The sequence below is a fragment of the Prionailurus bengalensis genome, chromosome E3 (genome assembly GCF_016509475.1).
Source record: "Prionailurus bengalensis isolate Pbe53 chromosome E3, Fcat_Pben_1.1_paternal_pri, whole genome shotgun sequence".
Classification (NCBI taxonomy): Eukaryota; Metazoa; Chordata; class Mammalia; order Carnivora; family Felidae; genus Prionailurus; species Prionailurus bengalensis.
In genome coordinates this window covers 4,107,866-4,124,191 of record NC_057357.1, presented here as the reverse complement: position 1 = coordinate 4,124,191, position 16,326 = coordinate 4,107,866, and the positions used below count along the sequence as shown (strand labels likewise).

The following is a 16,326-nucleotide window of genomic DNA, read 5'->3' as shown; positions in this document are numbered from 1 at the left end:
AGCAAGTGGTAAAGGTTAAGAGCTGGGTGTGATACCAATACCAACAGACCATCCAGAATCTTAATAGGGGGTGAGAACAAGAGACAAAGAAAGCCTGGCTGGGACCATCGTCATCCCTGGTATTCAGGGGTCCTGAATGTGTTCCTAAGACTGCACTTCTCAGGAGTGTGGCATAAGAGAATCCACCCCTGGGGGAGACAGTCTTCCACTGAACTAGTCCAGCCAGCCCACTAAACACGCAAACAACGAGAATGATCCTCGGGGTAGAGGATATCAGTATTCAGTTGGCACAATACATTAACAAAAATGAACTGTTTTCAGAAAAACAGGACAGTGTGTTCCACACCTGCAGCAAAAAGCAGGCAGCGTCTGAGGAGACGCAAGTGTTGGCAAACAAAGATTTTGAAAGCAGCTATTACAATCTAGTCATAGAACTAAAGGAAGCTAAGTTTAAAGAATGGAAGATGATAATACTGTGCCAAGTAGAACATATCAATAGAGAAATTATTTTAAAATAACCAAATAAGAAGTTTTGGCATTGAAAAATACAATGGCCAAAATAAACAATTCATTGGAGGTGCCCGACGGTACGCTGGGTCTGGCAGAGCAGAGTCAAGGCACAGGGATGTATCAACAGAGATTATGCACTCTGGAAAACAGAAGAAAAAGCATGAACACACATGAAGGAGAAGGACAATAATGAAAGAAAAGAGCACCTGACATATGCAGGACAATGCTGAGTACACCCACACACGAGATGGTCATGAGAGCACCAGGACGAGAGCAGAAAGACAGAAGAAGAAAACACAGGGGAAGAAATGGCTTATGACTTCTCAGATTTGCTCAGAAGCATTCATTTACACGCAGAAAATCTCCATAAACACCAAGTAAGTCCACACCCAGACACCTCACAGTCAAAAAGACAAAGAAATTCTTCAAATCATGGACAAGGGAACTCAAATAATGGTAAGAGTTGGCTTCTGATCGGAAAAAAAAAGATGGGGGACAGAAGGCAATGGGGAAGTGTATTCAAAGTGTTGAATAAAAACTGCTAACCAAGGATCTTGTGTTCAGCAGAACTGCTTTCAAAAATGAAGGTGAAATAAAGGCATCCCCAGGTAAGTAGAGGCAGGAAAACTCATCACTATCCAACCTGCCTTACAAGAGATACTACAGGAAGCCTGTCAGGTTGAATGCAGGTGACATAAGCAGAAGTATAAAAGAAAAGGCAATGACCAAGATGATCACACATGGGTAATTACGAAAGATAGCATCTTTCTTCTCTTACCTAAATTAAATTAAAAAGCAATTGCATACAATGATACGTATATAATTGTATTGTTGGGCCTATGATGTACAGAAATGTGACATCTTTTTATTAAATTTTTTTTAACGTTTATTTATTTTTGAGACAGAGTGTGAGCGGGGGACGGGCAGAGAGAGAGAGAGGAAGATATGGAATCTTACACAGGCTCCAGGCTCTGAGTTGTCAGGACAGAGCCCGACCTGGGACTTGAACTCATGAACGGCGAGATCATGACCTGAGCCGAAGTCAGACGCTTAGCTGACTGAGCCACACAGATGCCTCAGAAATGTGACATACTTAACAAACAGAACAAAGGAAGCAGCTGAGTGAAGAAATGACGCCCTATGGTAACTTGAATCTGCTGGAAGAAATGAATAGTATACAAGAAGGGTAAAATGGTAAACTCCAGATATATATTTGCTCTCCTTTCTCATCTCGACTTCCTTAAAAGATGTAGAGTTCTGTAAAGTAGTAACTACAAAAATGCATCCTTGAGTTTGTAACATTATGGATTTACAGACATCATGTATAATCATAAATGACAGCACAGAAAGGGGAGGAGGCCAGAGAGCTATATAGGAATAAAGTTTTTATACATCACTGAGATTTAGCATAAATCTTAAGTAAATGTTGATACTAGAGCAATCACTAACAAAAATAACTGAAAAAATAGAGTAAAAGCAAAAAGAAGAGAATTAAAGTGGTACACTGGAAAACTTTCACTTAAAAAAGAAGAAAGTAAGCAGGAAAGAAAGAGGAATAAAGACATGAGACATATAAAAGACAAATATCAAAACAGCAGATGTAAAGTCTACCTTAGCGGTCATTATATTAAATGTGAATGGATTAAACAATCTATTCAAAAGGCAGAGATTGGCTGAAAGAAAAACCACTCCAGCTCTATGCTACCTGTAAGAGATACATTCTAGATTCAAAGACACAAATAGGTGGAAAGTACAAGAGTGGAAATAACATACTATGGAAATAACATACAATGACCAAAAGAGACCTGGGATGGCTGACTAGTATCAGACAAAATAAGCGTGAAGGCAAAATTGTTACTAGGGACAAAAAGGACCATGCTATTCTGATGAAGGGGCCAATCCATCTACAAGACAGAACTATTATAAACATGCATCTAAAACAGAGCCCCTGAAACACACGAAATTAAACTGGCTGAATTGGAGCGAGAAATCGAGAGTTCAACAATAGTAGTTGGAGACTTGAGTACATGAATGCACGGCAGAAGATCAGGAATCCAGGTGACTGCCACAACACTGTAAATCAGCCAGCCCTAACAGACACATCTAGACCATTCCACACAACTGCAGAATAACACTTTGTTTTTTCAAGTGGATATGGAACATTGTTCTGGCACAGACCATGAAACAAGACTCAATACATTTAAAAGGAGTGAAAATATACAAAGCATGTTCCCAGACCACAATGGAATAAAATTAAAAAAAAAAATCAATAACAGAAGGTCATTTGGGAAAGTCACAAATATGAGAAAATTAAAAAAACACTCCTAAATAACCAACGTTCCAAATGAGTGAATTGTGTGGTATGTGAATTATATCTCAATCAGGCTGTTTAATAAATGCGGTTCACAGCAAACTCTTCCATCTGAGCTGGTGCTTCCAAGATGACGGAAGTCCCCAGGTCCCTCTGTTGGGACCCTGTGAATATCTGGTGCTTACACATCTCCCAAATCCATAAGGTTCACAGATAGGACCCAGCAAGATTAGAAAGCTAAGAACTCTGGAAAAAAGATGGGCCTCACTGTGTCTACCCGAGGACCCAGGAGCAGACAGGACACAGGCACGGGAGTTCTCGGTGGACTCCACGGGACCTCAGCTAGAGATGACCGTCAGAGCTTCCTGGGGGCCTGGACCCCAGATCCTAGGAGAAATTCTGCATGTACATAGAGTGTCCACACCTCTCGTCAGCTTCCTGATAGAGCCCTTGACCCCAAAAGCATTAGGAACCATGAGAGGCATCTGTGGGAATTATAAAAGGAACCCCTTCCTCCTGGCACAGGGCTTGCCAAGAGGAAGGCAGGCCCCTCGCGCACTCAGCCACAGCCGTGGAGCTGGGACGGCTCAGTTCTGGGTGTCGGGTCTGCTGGGAGGGACAGCACTGGAAGTCTGGCTCAGGTCGGCCACTCAAGCTCACCCCACCAGCATGTGTGCAGGGAAGACGTAAAAACTTCTGTAAGCTTCAGCTTTGTCCTCTATTATATGAGGATCACCGCTACCTCCCCGCAGGGCTTAGTGTGAAATCTACGTCTCTCTCTCCTACGCCTGCCCTCCTCCCCCACTCCCCCCATCAGCTCCTTCCCTTCCTCCTTCCTCCACCTCTGGACGTGCGTGTTTGTATGTAGGTATACGGGCGTGTGCATGTGTGCATATGACTAGCTCGGTGCCTGTATACGTTTACTAACTGTCTGTAAAAACCAGCTGAATTGGCATCTCCAAATATCCCACAGGCATGAGAGGACAAACAGACTGCTGCCCGTCTACCCATTTTGAGAACGCTCCCATGAACACAGAGTTCAGAATTTGTGCCTCCAACTCTGGCCGCTCTCTACATGGCCGCTGCCCCCAGGGGTCAAGAGGAGCCGGTGGACGCCAGGGCCTGGCTGAGCTCTGGATGACCTCAGACTTAGTCTTGCTGGCTGGCCAGCGAGGAGAATCGCCCTACCTCATGGGACTGGTGTGAGCATTGAGAGAGCACGCCTGGGTGCCTGGTGGCTCAGTCGGTTAAGTGTCCGACGTCGGCTCAGGTCACGATCTCACTGCTTGTGGGTTCGAGCCCCACGTCGGGCTCTGTGCTGACAGCTCGGAGCCCGGAGCCTGCTTCGGATTCTGTGTCTGTCTCTCTGCCCCTCCCCTGCTCGCACTCTGCCTCTCTCTCTCTCTCTATCAAATATAAATAAAACATTAAAAAAAAACCAAATAAAAATGGAAGAGCGTGCCTGGACCATAGTGATGCAAGCAGTGCCTAAGCCCCGTTGGACCGTTGTTCACTCCACCCGCAGGGTGTGCTGGCGAGAACTGAGGACAGACGCCCAGCACAGGCCATGCGAATGCATCTCGAAGTTGCTGGCACACGCAGTGCCTGCCGCAAGGCCATCGTACCCCTTTCCAACGTGCTGCTTTTGGTGCAAGCAGCTAGAGAAAGCTAGACAAAAGCTGCTGTTTCCTTCTCACAAAAAGCCGGGTCACTTCTGCAGCGTTTCACTTGAGAGCCCTTGACTTCAGACAAATGCAACATTGGCTGCTGCTTGCTGTTTGCACCGTGCCGAAGGCAACGGCACAGACGGGGCGCCCGGCGTCCTCTGTAAACAGGAAACTTGAAGCAGAGCGGACCCGGTGTCACCTCGACAGCCACCTGCCGTCCGTCTCACTTGGAGTTCACATACTAACCACAACTTCAAAGAAGCCATTTTATTGAGCCTCGGGGCTTGATAAGGCCTGAATTCGGGTCCAAATGAAGGTGGGACTTATTTTAGATTAAATATTGATTTAGAGTATGGATGTCAAGAGGTGGGGCAGGTGTACGTGTCTAGCAAACAGCTTGGTGATTTTCCTCCCTCTCAACACCGGGCACGTCTGAAATAAAGACGTTTAGGACTGATAGGGACCCACCCTTCAAGCTGTCACTTCGGCTGGCTTTGCTCCTTAGGGTCAGACGCTGTCAGACCCTGAGGCAGCACGCTTGTGGGGAAAGGCACTTCCTGGGGGCCAGGGAAGGCTGACCCCTCCTGGAGTCTCCCACGGCTGCCTCCTCTCCGGATGACGCCCTCCCCGGCCTGCTCCCCGACGGAGGCCTCGCACTGTGTGCTCAGCTGCACACGGTGAGCACTCAGACACACAGGAGGCCTCGCAGATGCAGGCCCACGGGTCCCGGGTGGGGGTCACATCCGCGAGGGCAAGACCCCCCTGGTCCATCTGCTCAGTGAGGACAGAGACAAGCCTCAGGTCAGGGCTCACCAGACCCTGTAACTGTCCCTGAACGGCGGTGGCTCAATCCCGCTTCAGCACAAAGCGGGGCGGGTGGGAGGGGAAGGGGCTGCCGGGCGCGGGGTCCCAGGTTCTGTGGGTTTTAGGGGCTCAGGCCGTCTGCCACTCCAGCCGGGGTCTAGAGGGCAGGTTCTATGGTCACCACCAGAAAACACAGTTTATTTACGGAAGCCAAACGGAAACTCAAGTGGCTTCGGGACCGGAAGCCACTTTGGGCGAGGTGCTGATGTGAGAGCTGGCCCGGGGGCAGTGACCTCTGGGTCTGAAGGAGTCCCAGCATGTACTTTCCTCATCGGTCAAAGGGACTCATTTGCCCCTGGCCCTGCTGCCCCTCAACTCCGCAGGGAGCAGGGGGGCAGCACCTCGGGAAGGCAGAGGGCTTGGCATAGAAGCGGGGACAGAGGCCATGTGCACTGACCTCAGATTCTGAAGCGTCCACAGACTTCTCCTTGAGGTTTGTGCTCTCGGTCAGCACGGCGCTGTTGTATTTGTTGCAGATGTCCTCGTCTGAGTAGTGCAGCCCGCCGGGGCTGGGCCGGGGTGGGGACCTAGGACAGGACGCCGCCCACGGGACGGACACGGGCTCAGATATCCGGGCCGCAGCTACCTCCCCGGGGCCCTCCTGACCCGCCCTCTGGCTGCTGCCCTGTTGGGATGGGTGGACGTCCATTCTGGTGGCACCCGTCTGCCTGAGAAGCAGGGACTCCCTAACGCTCAGCCAGCCTGCGGGCGCTCGGCCTCCCGAGACCACGCCCCTCCGCGCCCGAGACGGGCCTTCTTTTGGCATCTCTGGAACGGGAGGAAGGATGCCCCGGGCCCCCTGCCATGTGCGCCCCCCTGAGACTCAGCGCGGCCCTGTTGGGTTGTGGCGGGTGCCCGTGGGCACGGCGACACTCCCGCGGCCAGACCGTTGGGCAGACGTGGCCCAGGTAGGTTACGGGCGCTGCGTCCCTACCTGGTCCCGTTCTTCTTTGAGAAGGTGTTCTTGACATTGAGGTGGCGGCTGTTGAGCTCCAAGGCGGCAAACCCTCCGTTGTCCAGGGTCACGGTCTCCTCCACGTTGGAGATGTTCTTCCCTAGAGCCGGGACGGGAGAACGGGTTCATGTGCTGCGGTCAAGGGCTCGCTGCGGGTCTGCGGGCCGCACAGGTGCTCGGCCTACAGGTGTGCGGAGTTCCCGCTGGAAGCAGGGCCCAGAGCCCGGCCAGACCCGCCTGGGCGCGCGGGGTGGGCGGAGGCTCGCCGGGGAGCCGGCAGCGTATTAATCGCAGCGCTCGGAGCACTGTGGTGTTTGCTTTGTCTGACACCAAAACACCAGCCTTCCTATCAGAATTGACGGAGGAGCCCTCAGGGTGCATGCGCATTTTTTTTTTTTTAAAGTTGAGAATTAAGTATTTTATACATTTCAAAATGACGACCTCACGACCACCTAATAAAACAATAAGTGGAAAGTAGATTTGCAGGGGGTGACAGTCCAGGGGACACGGGGTCTTTCTGGGGTGGTGAAGATGTTCTAGAACCGGCTGTGCTGACGTCCGCACGTACCTGTCAACACGCGAGAAGCCACTCAAAAAAAAAGGTTTACAAATACACGTGAAAATGTGTTCTAAACTATGTCGGCAGATCAAACGGATAACCGTGAGCTTGGGAGAAACCACAGGAGACGCCGAGAGTGCCGTGTCTTCCTGTCCTCAAGGCTGTCTGTCCCCTTCCCCCAGAGTCCTCCTGGCCCACCGTCCCCTTCTTTCAGCTCACAGCCCAAGCGTCACAGGACCAGAGAGCATCTTCCAGACCACCCGAGACAGCGACCGTCCTTCCCCCTCCCCCTCTTCCTCCTCCTCCTTCTCCTCCTCCTCTCCCAGAGATGCGTAGAGCTCCCCCCGTGGTGCTCATCCAGCAGCGCTATTTTTCACCTGCTTGCGTGTTCCTTTACCGTCCACCTCCCATCTCTCCTGGCCAGACCACAGCCCTTGGAGGCAGGGACCCCACCTGTTTTTCTCCCACTGTCCTCGCCTCCAGGACAGGGGCCACTTCCAGCTTTGTTAAAACCCCACGGCGCCCTCTCCGCTTTGAACCAGCGCCCGCCCCCCACTTCGCGAGGGGCCGAAATGCTCTAGGTGCACGCAACAGGAAAAGCCGGCAGGACAGGGACCTGCAGATGCTGGGTCATTCGCCGGCCAGTAGGGGTCTGGGGCTGACGGATGAGTGGGTGGTCAGGTAAAAAGCAGTATCGGAAAGGAAATCCAACGAGGGTGGTGTGTGAGGGAGGCTGTCGGGCCGGAACGGTGAAGGTTTAGGGTCTGCGTGTCTCCCGGCAGGAAGGCAGACATTCGAGTAGACACGTATTTTTTTTTTTTTTCTAGGCTTCAATTATGATGTTAAATTAATACTCCAGGGTGAGGCTGAGTATCAGAAGCTGGGGTCAGGTCTGGCTTTTCGGGGCTGTTTTCCAGATGCAGAAGGAGAGTGAAAAGCGGGGAGATTTTCTGTGTGCCAGACACAGGATTCTGGAATAGCATTAACTCAATAAAATGACATGCCATTCATACATAGTAAATCCCATAGGAATAAAATCTGATTTACGAACACTTGTTAGAAGTGAATTTATACAGAAAAAAATAAACCCTTTCTTGGAGGGATGAATTGCTTAACGCCAGGAAAGCAAACGGTGAGGCGCCTGGTTGTGTTAACCCGTTAGGCGCAGGGATGGATGCAACTGGGAGGCTGAGGCTGGGGAAGCCGCTCAGCCCAGCCCCTCGTCCCCGAGGGCTCACGGGGCCCAGCTCCTTTGCAGGAGGACCCCACCAGGGAGCTGGCCTCCTGGGGAGCAAAGACAGAGGAGCGGTGGGAACAGCTCCAGCTATGGGGCCTGTCCTGCCGCCCTGGTGACACCAGGGAGCTGGTCACGTTCTCGGCCAAGCTACAGCTGTGATGGAACAGACAGCCGTGGTTGTGCCAAGAAAGGGTCTCCTAGGTTATTAGGAGAAGTGAAGAAAAACCGAGAAGAATAAATGCATAAAGGGTACGTATCTGGCACGTCCAGAGTGACTTGTTTGCTACGTGTATAAAGCCATGGGCGTAGAGATACGGAGCCCCATGAACCCCGAGGGGCTCCCTCACCTGCCAGGATCCCAGAACCCCGAGGGGCTCCCTCACTGACCTTCTCTGTTGATACTTCTCTCCCAACAGGCAACCACTATTCTGTCTTCTGGAAACTCCCACTCATTTTGGTGGTTCCGGACCTTCCTATAAGTGGAGTCCAGCTTTGCCCCGTGTTCGTTTGTCCATTTCTCTGATGGGGGCGATCCACTCAGCAACAGACACTTACTGAGAACCTTCTGTGTGCCAGGAGCTCATACTGGGGAGGCAGCGGCGAGCCGGGCGCCAGAGGGCGGCGGAGCTGGGACGTGGGGTTTAAGGTGAGGTACAACTCAACCGCTGTCTGGCTGAACCCCGCACCTTGTTTCCATCGGCGGCTCCCTGAGCCTCACCGACGCTTCGGAGACGTGCCCAGCACTGCGTTCCCGTGACACTGAATAGTCTGGTGATTCATCTGGTCAATGCTTCTGGCTAACGCGTTATAGATCACGTTCAAAAATACCGCTGCATCTGGGAAATGGTGCTTATGGGGAAAACAGACGCAAGGAGGCCAAAATGACCCAAGCGACGGACAGGAGACACAGCTCATTTGCGGGCAGAGCCAGGGCCAGAGTCCGGGCCGCCGAGCTCTAGGATGCCTGTGCGCTGCACCCGGCCGCCTCCCGAAGGAAATCCGCTGCGCCTATCTTATCACCCGCAAAGGGGATGCTGGCCCCACAGACCCTGGAGAGATGGGAGAAAACAGTGGCGGGGGGGGGGAGGGGGGCAGATGCCTCACCTGTGCCGCAGTTCTTGTATCTCTTGTTCTGCCCGTGCAAGACCAGAGCAAACACCACCAGCAGCAGGACGATCAGGCTGGACAGCGCCATCACCAGGAGGAACCACCACTCCCCGTAGAACGGGGTCTCCACTTGCGCTGAGGGGCACACCAACACAGTCACACGCGATGGAGACTCCTGCCTCCTGTCCGGGAACAGGTGGCGGGGCTCCGTGCAGGGTGGGGGCGGGAAGGGAGGAGGCGACGAGCCCCGAGCCACGGGGAGGACGGAACCACGGGCTGGCGTGGGTTCCAGCTTCCCAGACCCAGGCTCGGGCGTGACGGGCTCTGCGGCCGCTGCTCCTTCTCTGCGGGAACCGGGCTCGGGGCCCCCGTGGCACCCACGCTGCCCTTTCCCAGAGCTCACCCTGCCCTTGACCATCTACACTGTCCTTCACGCTACTTCCCGTGACCTCCACTGCCCGCGGGTGTCGTCCGGGGTAAAGACAGGAAAGATCGGAGTGCCTGGATGCCCTCCCCTCTTCTAGGGCCCAGGCTTCCCTCCCGGATGGCCCCACGCTCCCCTTACCCTCTCCACCACGGCCACCACCCACCCCTGCCTGCCACAGCCTCTTCTCAGGGGGCTTCTCCTCTACTGGACTCACCCCAATCCACTCCCTACACTGTCACCAGAGAGATCTCGCTCAGATGGAAACAAACCGTCCCTTCCTAAAAGCCTTCGGTGCCCCACGTTAGCCACGGGGCACAGTCCAAGCCTAGGGGCCCCGTGGTCTGACTCCTGCTCACTCCCGGTGCTAGATCCCATCCACCCCTGCACAGAAGCCTCCCCGCTGGCCTGTTCTGCCACACCAGGGCTCCCCAAGGGCCGCGGTTGTAGTTTATTTATTTTGCGCCTCCAGCAAAACTGAGCAGAACTGGCCCATCTTTCCCTATGTTTTTTGAGGCACCGAACAGAAAAGGTTCATTTAGAAGTTGCTTTGAAGAAGGATACCCTTCTTCATCATGTTTTATTCTGTTTACTAAGAAGAGAACAATGGGCACTGTTTCTTGTCGGTGCCGGATGGCCTCGGGGTCCTCCCCGGAGAGCTGGTTCGGAGGGAACAGGAAGCCTATTACGGGTGAGGCCAAGGTCCACCTTCCAGCCACCGAAATCCACAACAAACACATCTACCTTGTGTTAAATCTCTCACTGGGCAGGTGAAAAATGTGTGCACGCTGGGGTTGAGAAAGGGGGATTGACTTTGGGTAATGTAACAGCACAGGGGTTCCGGGGAGCTGGCGAGCATTTGGAGTCCAGACACGGTAAGTGGTTTTCAGGCTGCACGTTAGGGCCCCCACGTAATGAGCGAACAAACCCCAGCCGACCGCCCAGCGGAAGAGGCCCCGGTGGGCCTGGAAAGGAAAGGCCTCGGTGCCCGCAAGATTCCCCCCCGGGGCAGATCTGCGGTCGGCCCCGCCTGCTGGCTGGTCTGAAGGGTGAAGGGAGCCGAGCACAGTCCTGCCGGTGGCCACGGTGGGCGAGGGGGTGCGGGGGGTTTCAGAGAAACAGCACGGTCACAGACCCCATGAACAGCAGGGTAGGAGCGCTGTATTCTCCTGTAGGAACCAGCTTTTGCCATCAGCCGTGTGTGTGTGTGTGTGTGTGTGTGTGTGTGTGTGTAACCAGAGTCTCTGTGTGTTTGGAACCGCTTCATGTTGACTTTCCACAGGTGAACCAACAGAGGCTTGAATTGGGGAACTGGGGTGACAGTGTCCAGGGATTCCTTATTCTAGTCTCTCTTTTTGGGGGTGTATTAAATTTTTCACGAGGAAAATGAAGGAAATGAGAAAAATTTGGTGTGTTAAAGTCTAATTTGTTAAACAAGCTGGCGGTGTGTCATGTCTCCTCCAGGCAGACCCCCTCACGGGCCACCGGGACTTGGGGGGCCCGAGTGCGCCCACGGACACTATCCTTGTCCAACGGCAAGTCCAAAGGCAAAACACGAGAGGTGTTTTCAGTGACACAAGAGCAGTCAGTAGCTTAAACAGACCTACGTGCAGGGGAAGTGAAACACGTTTCTCTTACTGTAGGGACGCCCGTCTGGGTCTCTGGCCTTGCCGGTGACCCTGCCTGTAGGGGACGGCCAACTTCTTTTCTGAATCGCCCTCACCTGGCTCCCTACTATCCCTCCAGAGTGGGCTCCCAACTTGGGCTGCCCGGGACAGGGGAGGGGGGGGGATCCGCTGTGGAGCCCCCGGGGGGGGGCATTCTCCAAGCAACCCCCAGTAACCGTGGGGCTGAAGGCAGCTTTCCCCCCACCACTTGCCGTCTGAGACTTTGTGCTGCCTCCTTCTGCTGTGCCCTCCCCACTGTGCACCCTTCACCACCCAGACCCCCTCTTCTGAGAAGCCCTTCCTGACTCCTGGCGGTCACTTTCTCCCCATCTGTTACACCCCCGGCCACAAGGCTGGTGACGGTGGCTAGTCTGTCCAGCTCTGGGAAAGAAACCTCACCTCTCCCATCCAGAGTGGAGCCGGGGCCTCACCCTACAGGGTGGCGACCAGCACGGGCTCACGTCCCCGAGGCCCCCCATCAGACACAACCTATGTCTGGCGCTAAGACACTCCCCGGGGGCGTCTGCTGGGGCGACTTTTGCATTTTAGGCATCACACAAGTCTGCACCGTAAGGAGCCTGCAGCTCATGGGAGGGCTCAGGGCGGCCTTCACCCCCGAGGGCACTGCTCAGCCCAAGTGGACTGCTCTGACTCCTGCACAGGCCTCCGATTAGGGAAAAGTGAGACAAAAACTGAGGCTTGCTCAAGCGGAACATGGTAAGGGCAGTCGGGGGGCCTGGTGGTGGTGCCATGGGCTCCCATGCACACCGCTTCCCCAGCACCGAGTTCCCCGGGCCCTCGGCGGGGCCGCCTACACGAAGCACGGTGTTGTCCTCTGTCTTCTCGTGACGGCCCCATGTCTCCCTCTCCTCCCTCAGGGGACAGGGCTGTGTCCTGAGATTCCCCTGCTTGGGCAGGGCTCCCTACCTGACACGGCTGTAGAGGGGCTGCTGGGCTCCCCGTAGCCCGCCTGGTTCACGGCCACCACTCGGAACTCGTACGTCACTCCCTGCCTGAGCTTGTCCAGGCTGACGGTGTAGGAGGTGGCACTCCGGGGGATGTCCTTCGCAAACATGTCCCACAAGCCTTCATCTGAGGACACAGCACCAGAGCAGAGGTTAGGGTTTTCTCCCGCCTTCGACCTGGCGCCCGCCCTGCGGCCGGCTCACCGTGGCCCTCGCGCAGTGCAACTGACGGGAGAGCCAGAGCCCGGGTGGGTTGCACGGGGCCAGGCTGGGGACGAGGTCAGCCCTCTCCCCGACAGAGAGACCCCGCCAAGGCCCTGGGGTGGTCATGGCATGTTCCTGAACATTCTCCTCGGCCTGTCACATTCCCATCGGATTCCAGGCCTCGTCTCTGCTCTCTGACTTGATGTCGTCTCTAGTAGGAGCTCTGGCGTATAGAACAGTGCCTCACAAGGAACGCATTATGTGAGGACATATGCGGAGGCTGCTTGGTAAAAAGTGGGCTCAGAGCCCAGAACGTTCATGAATTATAATTTCCTTTACAGGCACAGGTATGTGATCCTTTAAAGAGAGCAGGAGGTCCGGAGAGGAAAGGCACGTTTGAGTATGCACGCACACGTGCGGACAGCTTTGCAGAGAGCTGAGGGTTATCTGGCACCAACCTGCTCGCGCACCTTGGAACGCCAGATGCGCTCGAGTGGATTAGCCCAACAGCACACAGGAAGAAAAGTGCTGGCGTATAAGTCTGTGTTTGCATAGGATTTAGAGTTTGCACCGATTAAGCCCTTACAGTCACAGGTTAACGAAGGCACGGACGTGAATGAGGTTTTAAAGGCACAAACCTCTGGACGGGCAGAGAAAGAGCACAATGATCATTTATTCCTCAGCTTTCACGTTGACACTCATTCCTCACCGAGGTGCCCGTGACGGCTAATCACGTCAAAATGGCCGGCCGGCCACCGCTCCAAGTCCCACCCCCGACCCGACACGCTGAAGTTTGCACACGGGGTGGCTGTGGGCTGTGGTTTTCGTTCTGAGTTTGCATGACAATGACCAGGAAATAATGGGCACCGAGACTGCCCCCTGCTCTATAGCCCTGCTCTGCCCCGGTGGCCCCTTCCTCTCCCTCCACCGCCTCCCGTTCACTCACGCGTTCATTCCACAGACACTCGCGTGCTCACTCTTTGCTTGGGCTGTTCCGCCCATCGGGGAATCAGGTGAGATTTCTGCTCGCACGAGCAGCTCCTAGTCTAAGGGCAGTGTGCGGAGGAACATCAAGTCATTTCACCCTTTCAGACTCGTCTTGACCTCACTCCTACACTTTAGCAAGGGGGTTGCCTCCACCAACTGGCTTTCTGAGCACTCTTTCACATTTACCTTTCGGCACCACGGTGCCCTCCGAGTCTTCAAGAGTTCAATAAATCTGTTGGGGTGGTCCATCCTTCCATCCATGCACCCACTTACCTCCCCTTCCTTCCTTCCTTCCTTCCTTCCTTCCTTCCTTCCTTCCATCCTTCCTTCCACCCACCCATCTATCCATCCTTCCTTCCTTCCGTCCATCCATCCACCCACTTACCTCTCCTTCCTTCCTTCCACCATCAATCCTTTTATCTATCCATCATCCATCCTTCCATCCATCCACCCATTTCCCTTCCTTTCTTTTCCTTTCCTTCTCTTCCCTTCCCCATCAATCCTTCCATCCACCCACCCATTTTCCTTCCTTTCTTTTCCTTTCCTTCCCTTCCCTTCCACCATCCTTCCTTCCTTCCTTCCATCCATCCATCCATCCATCCATCCATCCATCCATCCTTCTATCCATCCATCTTTACCTCCCCATAGCACTTTGCAGGGCCTAGCACAATCAGCTTTTCAGTAAACAACCACCACCATTTTATTTAGCACTTACTATGAGCAAGTCACTATTCTAAGCGCTTTAAATGTTGACTGAATTGTTTCTTTTCTTTTTTGTGTGTGAGAGAGAGAGGGAATGGGGGAGAGGGGCAGGGGAGACAGAGAAACAGAATCCTAAGCAGGCGTCGAGCCTGAATCAGGGCCTGATCCTGTGACCCTGGGATCATGACCTGAGCCAAAATCAAGAGTAGGACGCCTAACCAACTGAGCCACCATGGTGCCCCTGCAGTGTTTTTCTTCTAAAAGGGGAAGACAATTTTATGCTGTAAAAAAGACAAGCAAAAAAAAAAAATATATAAGCTCTTTTAAACTGGATGTTGCTTGAACCACTGCAGTGCAGGGACTAAGTGTGAAAGGAATTCTCAGACTGTTAAGAGCAGGTCTGAACTCTTCTGGAATGACTTCTCCAAGTGTCTTTTGCATTAATGTTTCTGTAATGCTTTCCTGCTCCCGAAGAAAAAAAATTATTTCCCCTTCCTCCACCGTCACCTAAAGGCCACATTTTATTTTAAGTGCTCTGTCACAGCCCCAGGAATTGTGTGCATTTTTCATAAAAACATTTTAAAATATTGATATAGAATCTCAACACAGAACAATTCATATAGCAATCCGTTTACACTGAAAAATGTTGGGGGAGGGAGAGTCATGCCAAGAGAATTTCCTTCTGAACTACGAGAAGAAAATGTTCACATTTTTATTTTGCTTAATTCCTCCTTGCCAAAATTAGCACATTTTGCGTTTTAGAATTTGCTTCTAATTCACAGGGCTATTTATCTGTACTGATCTTTACATCGTGATCATGAGTGGGTAAGAAAACTTGGCAGCTGTTAACGCGTCCACTCTCTTTCCCCACCGTGGATTGTTTTTTTCTCGTTTGTATTGTGCCGTTAAGTATCTCAATAAATCAATGATGGAGAAAAGTATCTCTACAAATTAGGGGGGAAAATAACATTACAGAACTATTAGCCATAATGAGGTTTGTGCAACTGATTTTCCATGCATAGGGATAATCCCCAGCGTCTGGATTTCCATCTCAATCAACACTTGAGAGCAGTGTGGGCCTTCGCTCGCTCCAAAGGCGGTTCTGGGGGTCCGATTCAGCCAGCCCTCAGACCCAGGTGGGACTGGCCCCCACTGGGATGCTCAGGGGCCCCCGGCCTGCCTTCCCGTCTGTGCTCGGGGAGCTCCTGTGTCCAGATACCTTCCAAAGCTGCATCCCTGAATGGCTGATGCCCCGTGCTGTGTCCTCTGCGGGCTCCGGGGCGTTGGACTTCCTGTGGGCGTGGTCTTGATGTCTGTGGGAGGGGGGCCCGTGGCGGGGAAGTGAGCCCAAATCACACTGGTGTGCGGGGCCTGCCCCCTATTCCTGGACGCCTGGGGGAGCACCTCCCTGGACTCTTGCCACTCAAACACCTGCCAGGGACAGCAATCCTGCCCCCACCAGCTTAGCGTGGGGGGGGGCACCGCTGAGAGAGAAACTTTGCAATTATCCCTAAAGACACCCCAGGTCCCACCAGCCTCGGGGGAGGTGGTAAGAAGCCACACACACGGTCTGGCTCCTCAGCGGGCTCATGTTTTGGGAAAGAACGTGAACTCTTTGTCTTTGCCGCCTGCAGCGCATTATCTGTGCGTCAGACACGGGGAAGCAGCCGATGGTCAAGGTCCTTGTGGAAAGAACCCTCTTCCGGTCTGAATGGTTTTGCTGCCTCACAACAGGCCTGCTTGCGGCTCACAGAACGGGCAGCCCGGCCTCTCCCCCGCCCCGGCAGCGGGAGGCACATCTGCTCCCAGACGATGTCCTAATAAACGTGGGAACATGAACACCTCTCTTCTGGATCGAGACGGAGCCCAGCTCAGGCACATCCGCGGGTCACTCGATTTATCCCTCGAACGCCCAGAACGGAGCTGTGTGCCGCAGGTATTCAGGCGGATGCCAGGCCAGCACGAAAGTTTGATTTCACGGACAATTAAACAGGGGCTCCGTGCTGAATGAAACTGTCACTCACGGGCCCGAGATTTCTGGTTCCACTAACTCATGTCACCAACAACGTGACTGTCAGGCTGTGGCTCGGAGCAAACGGACGCCTGTCGGCCGTGTGTTTCTTAGACGCTGCCATTTCTGTCGTATCCGTGGTCAATCTCGGTCCGA

At 53.4% G+C, this 16,326-nt stretch overlaps 1 protein-coding gene across 1 annotated transcript in view; it reads right to left on the bottom strand.

Annotated features, from left to right (window-relative positions):
* Window positions 1-16,326, bottom strand: part of SDK1 (sidekick cell adhesion molecule 1) — an 883,215-nt gene that overhangs the window by 10,147 nt on the left and 856,742 nt on the right. The window contains exons 41-44 of the mRNA XM_043561368.1: window positions 12,229-12,393; window positions 9,208-9,345; window positions 6,287-6,407; window positions 5,750-5,879 (exon numbers count right to left, since the gene is read on the bottom strand). Of these exons, the coding sequence (XP_043417303.1) occupies window positions 5,750-5,879; window positions 6,287-6,407; window positions 9,208-9,345; window positions 12,229-12,393 (554 nt within the window). The remainder of the gene's footprint in view (window positions 1-5,749; window positions 5,880-6,286; window positions 6,408-9,207; window positions 9,346-12,228; window positions 12,394-16,326) is intronic.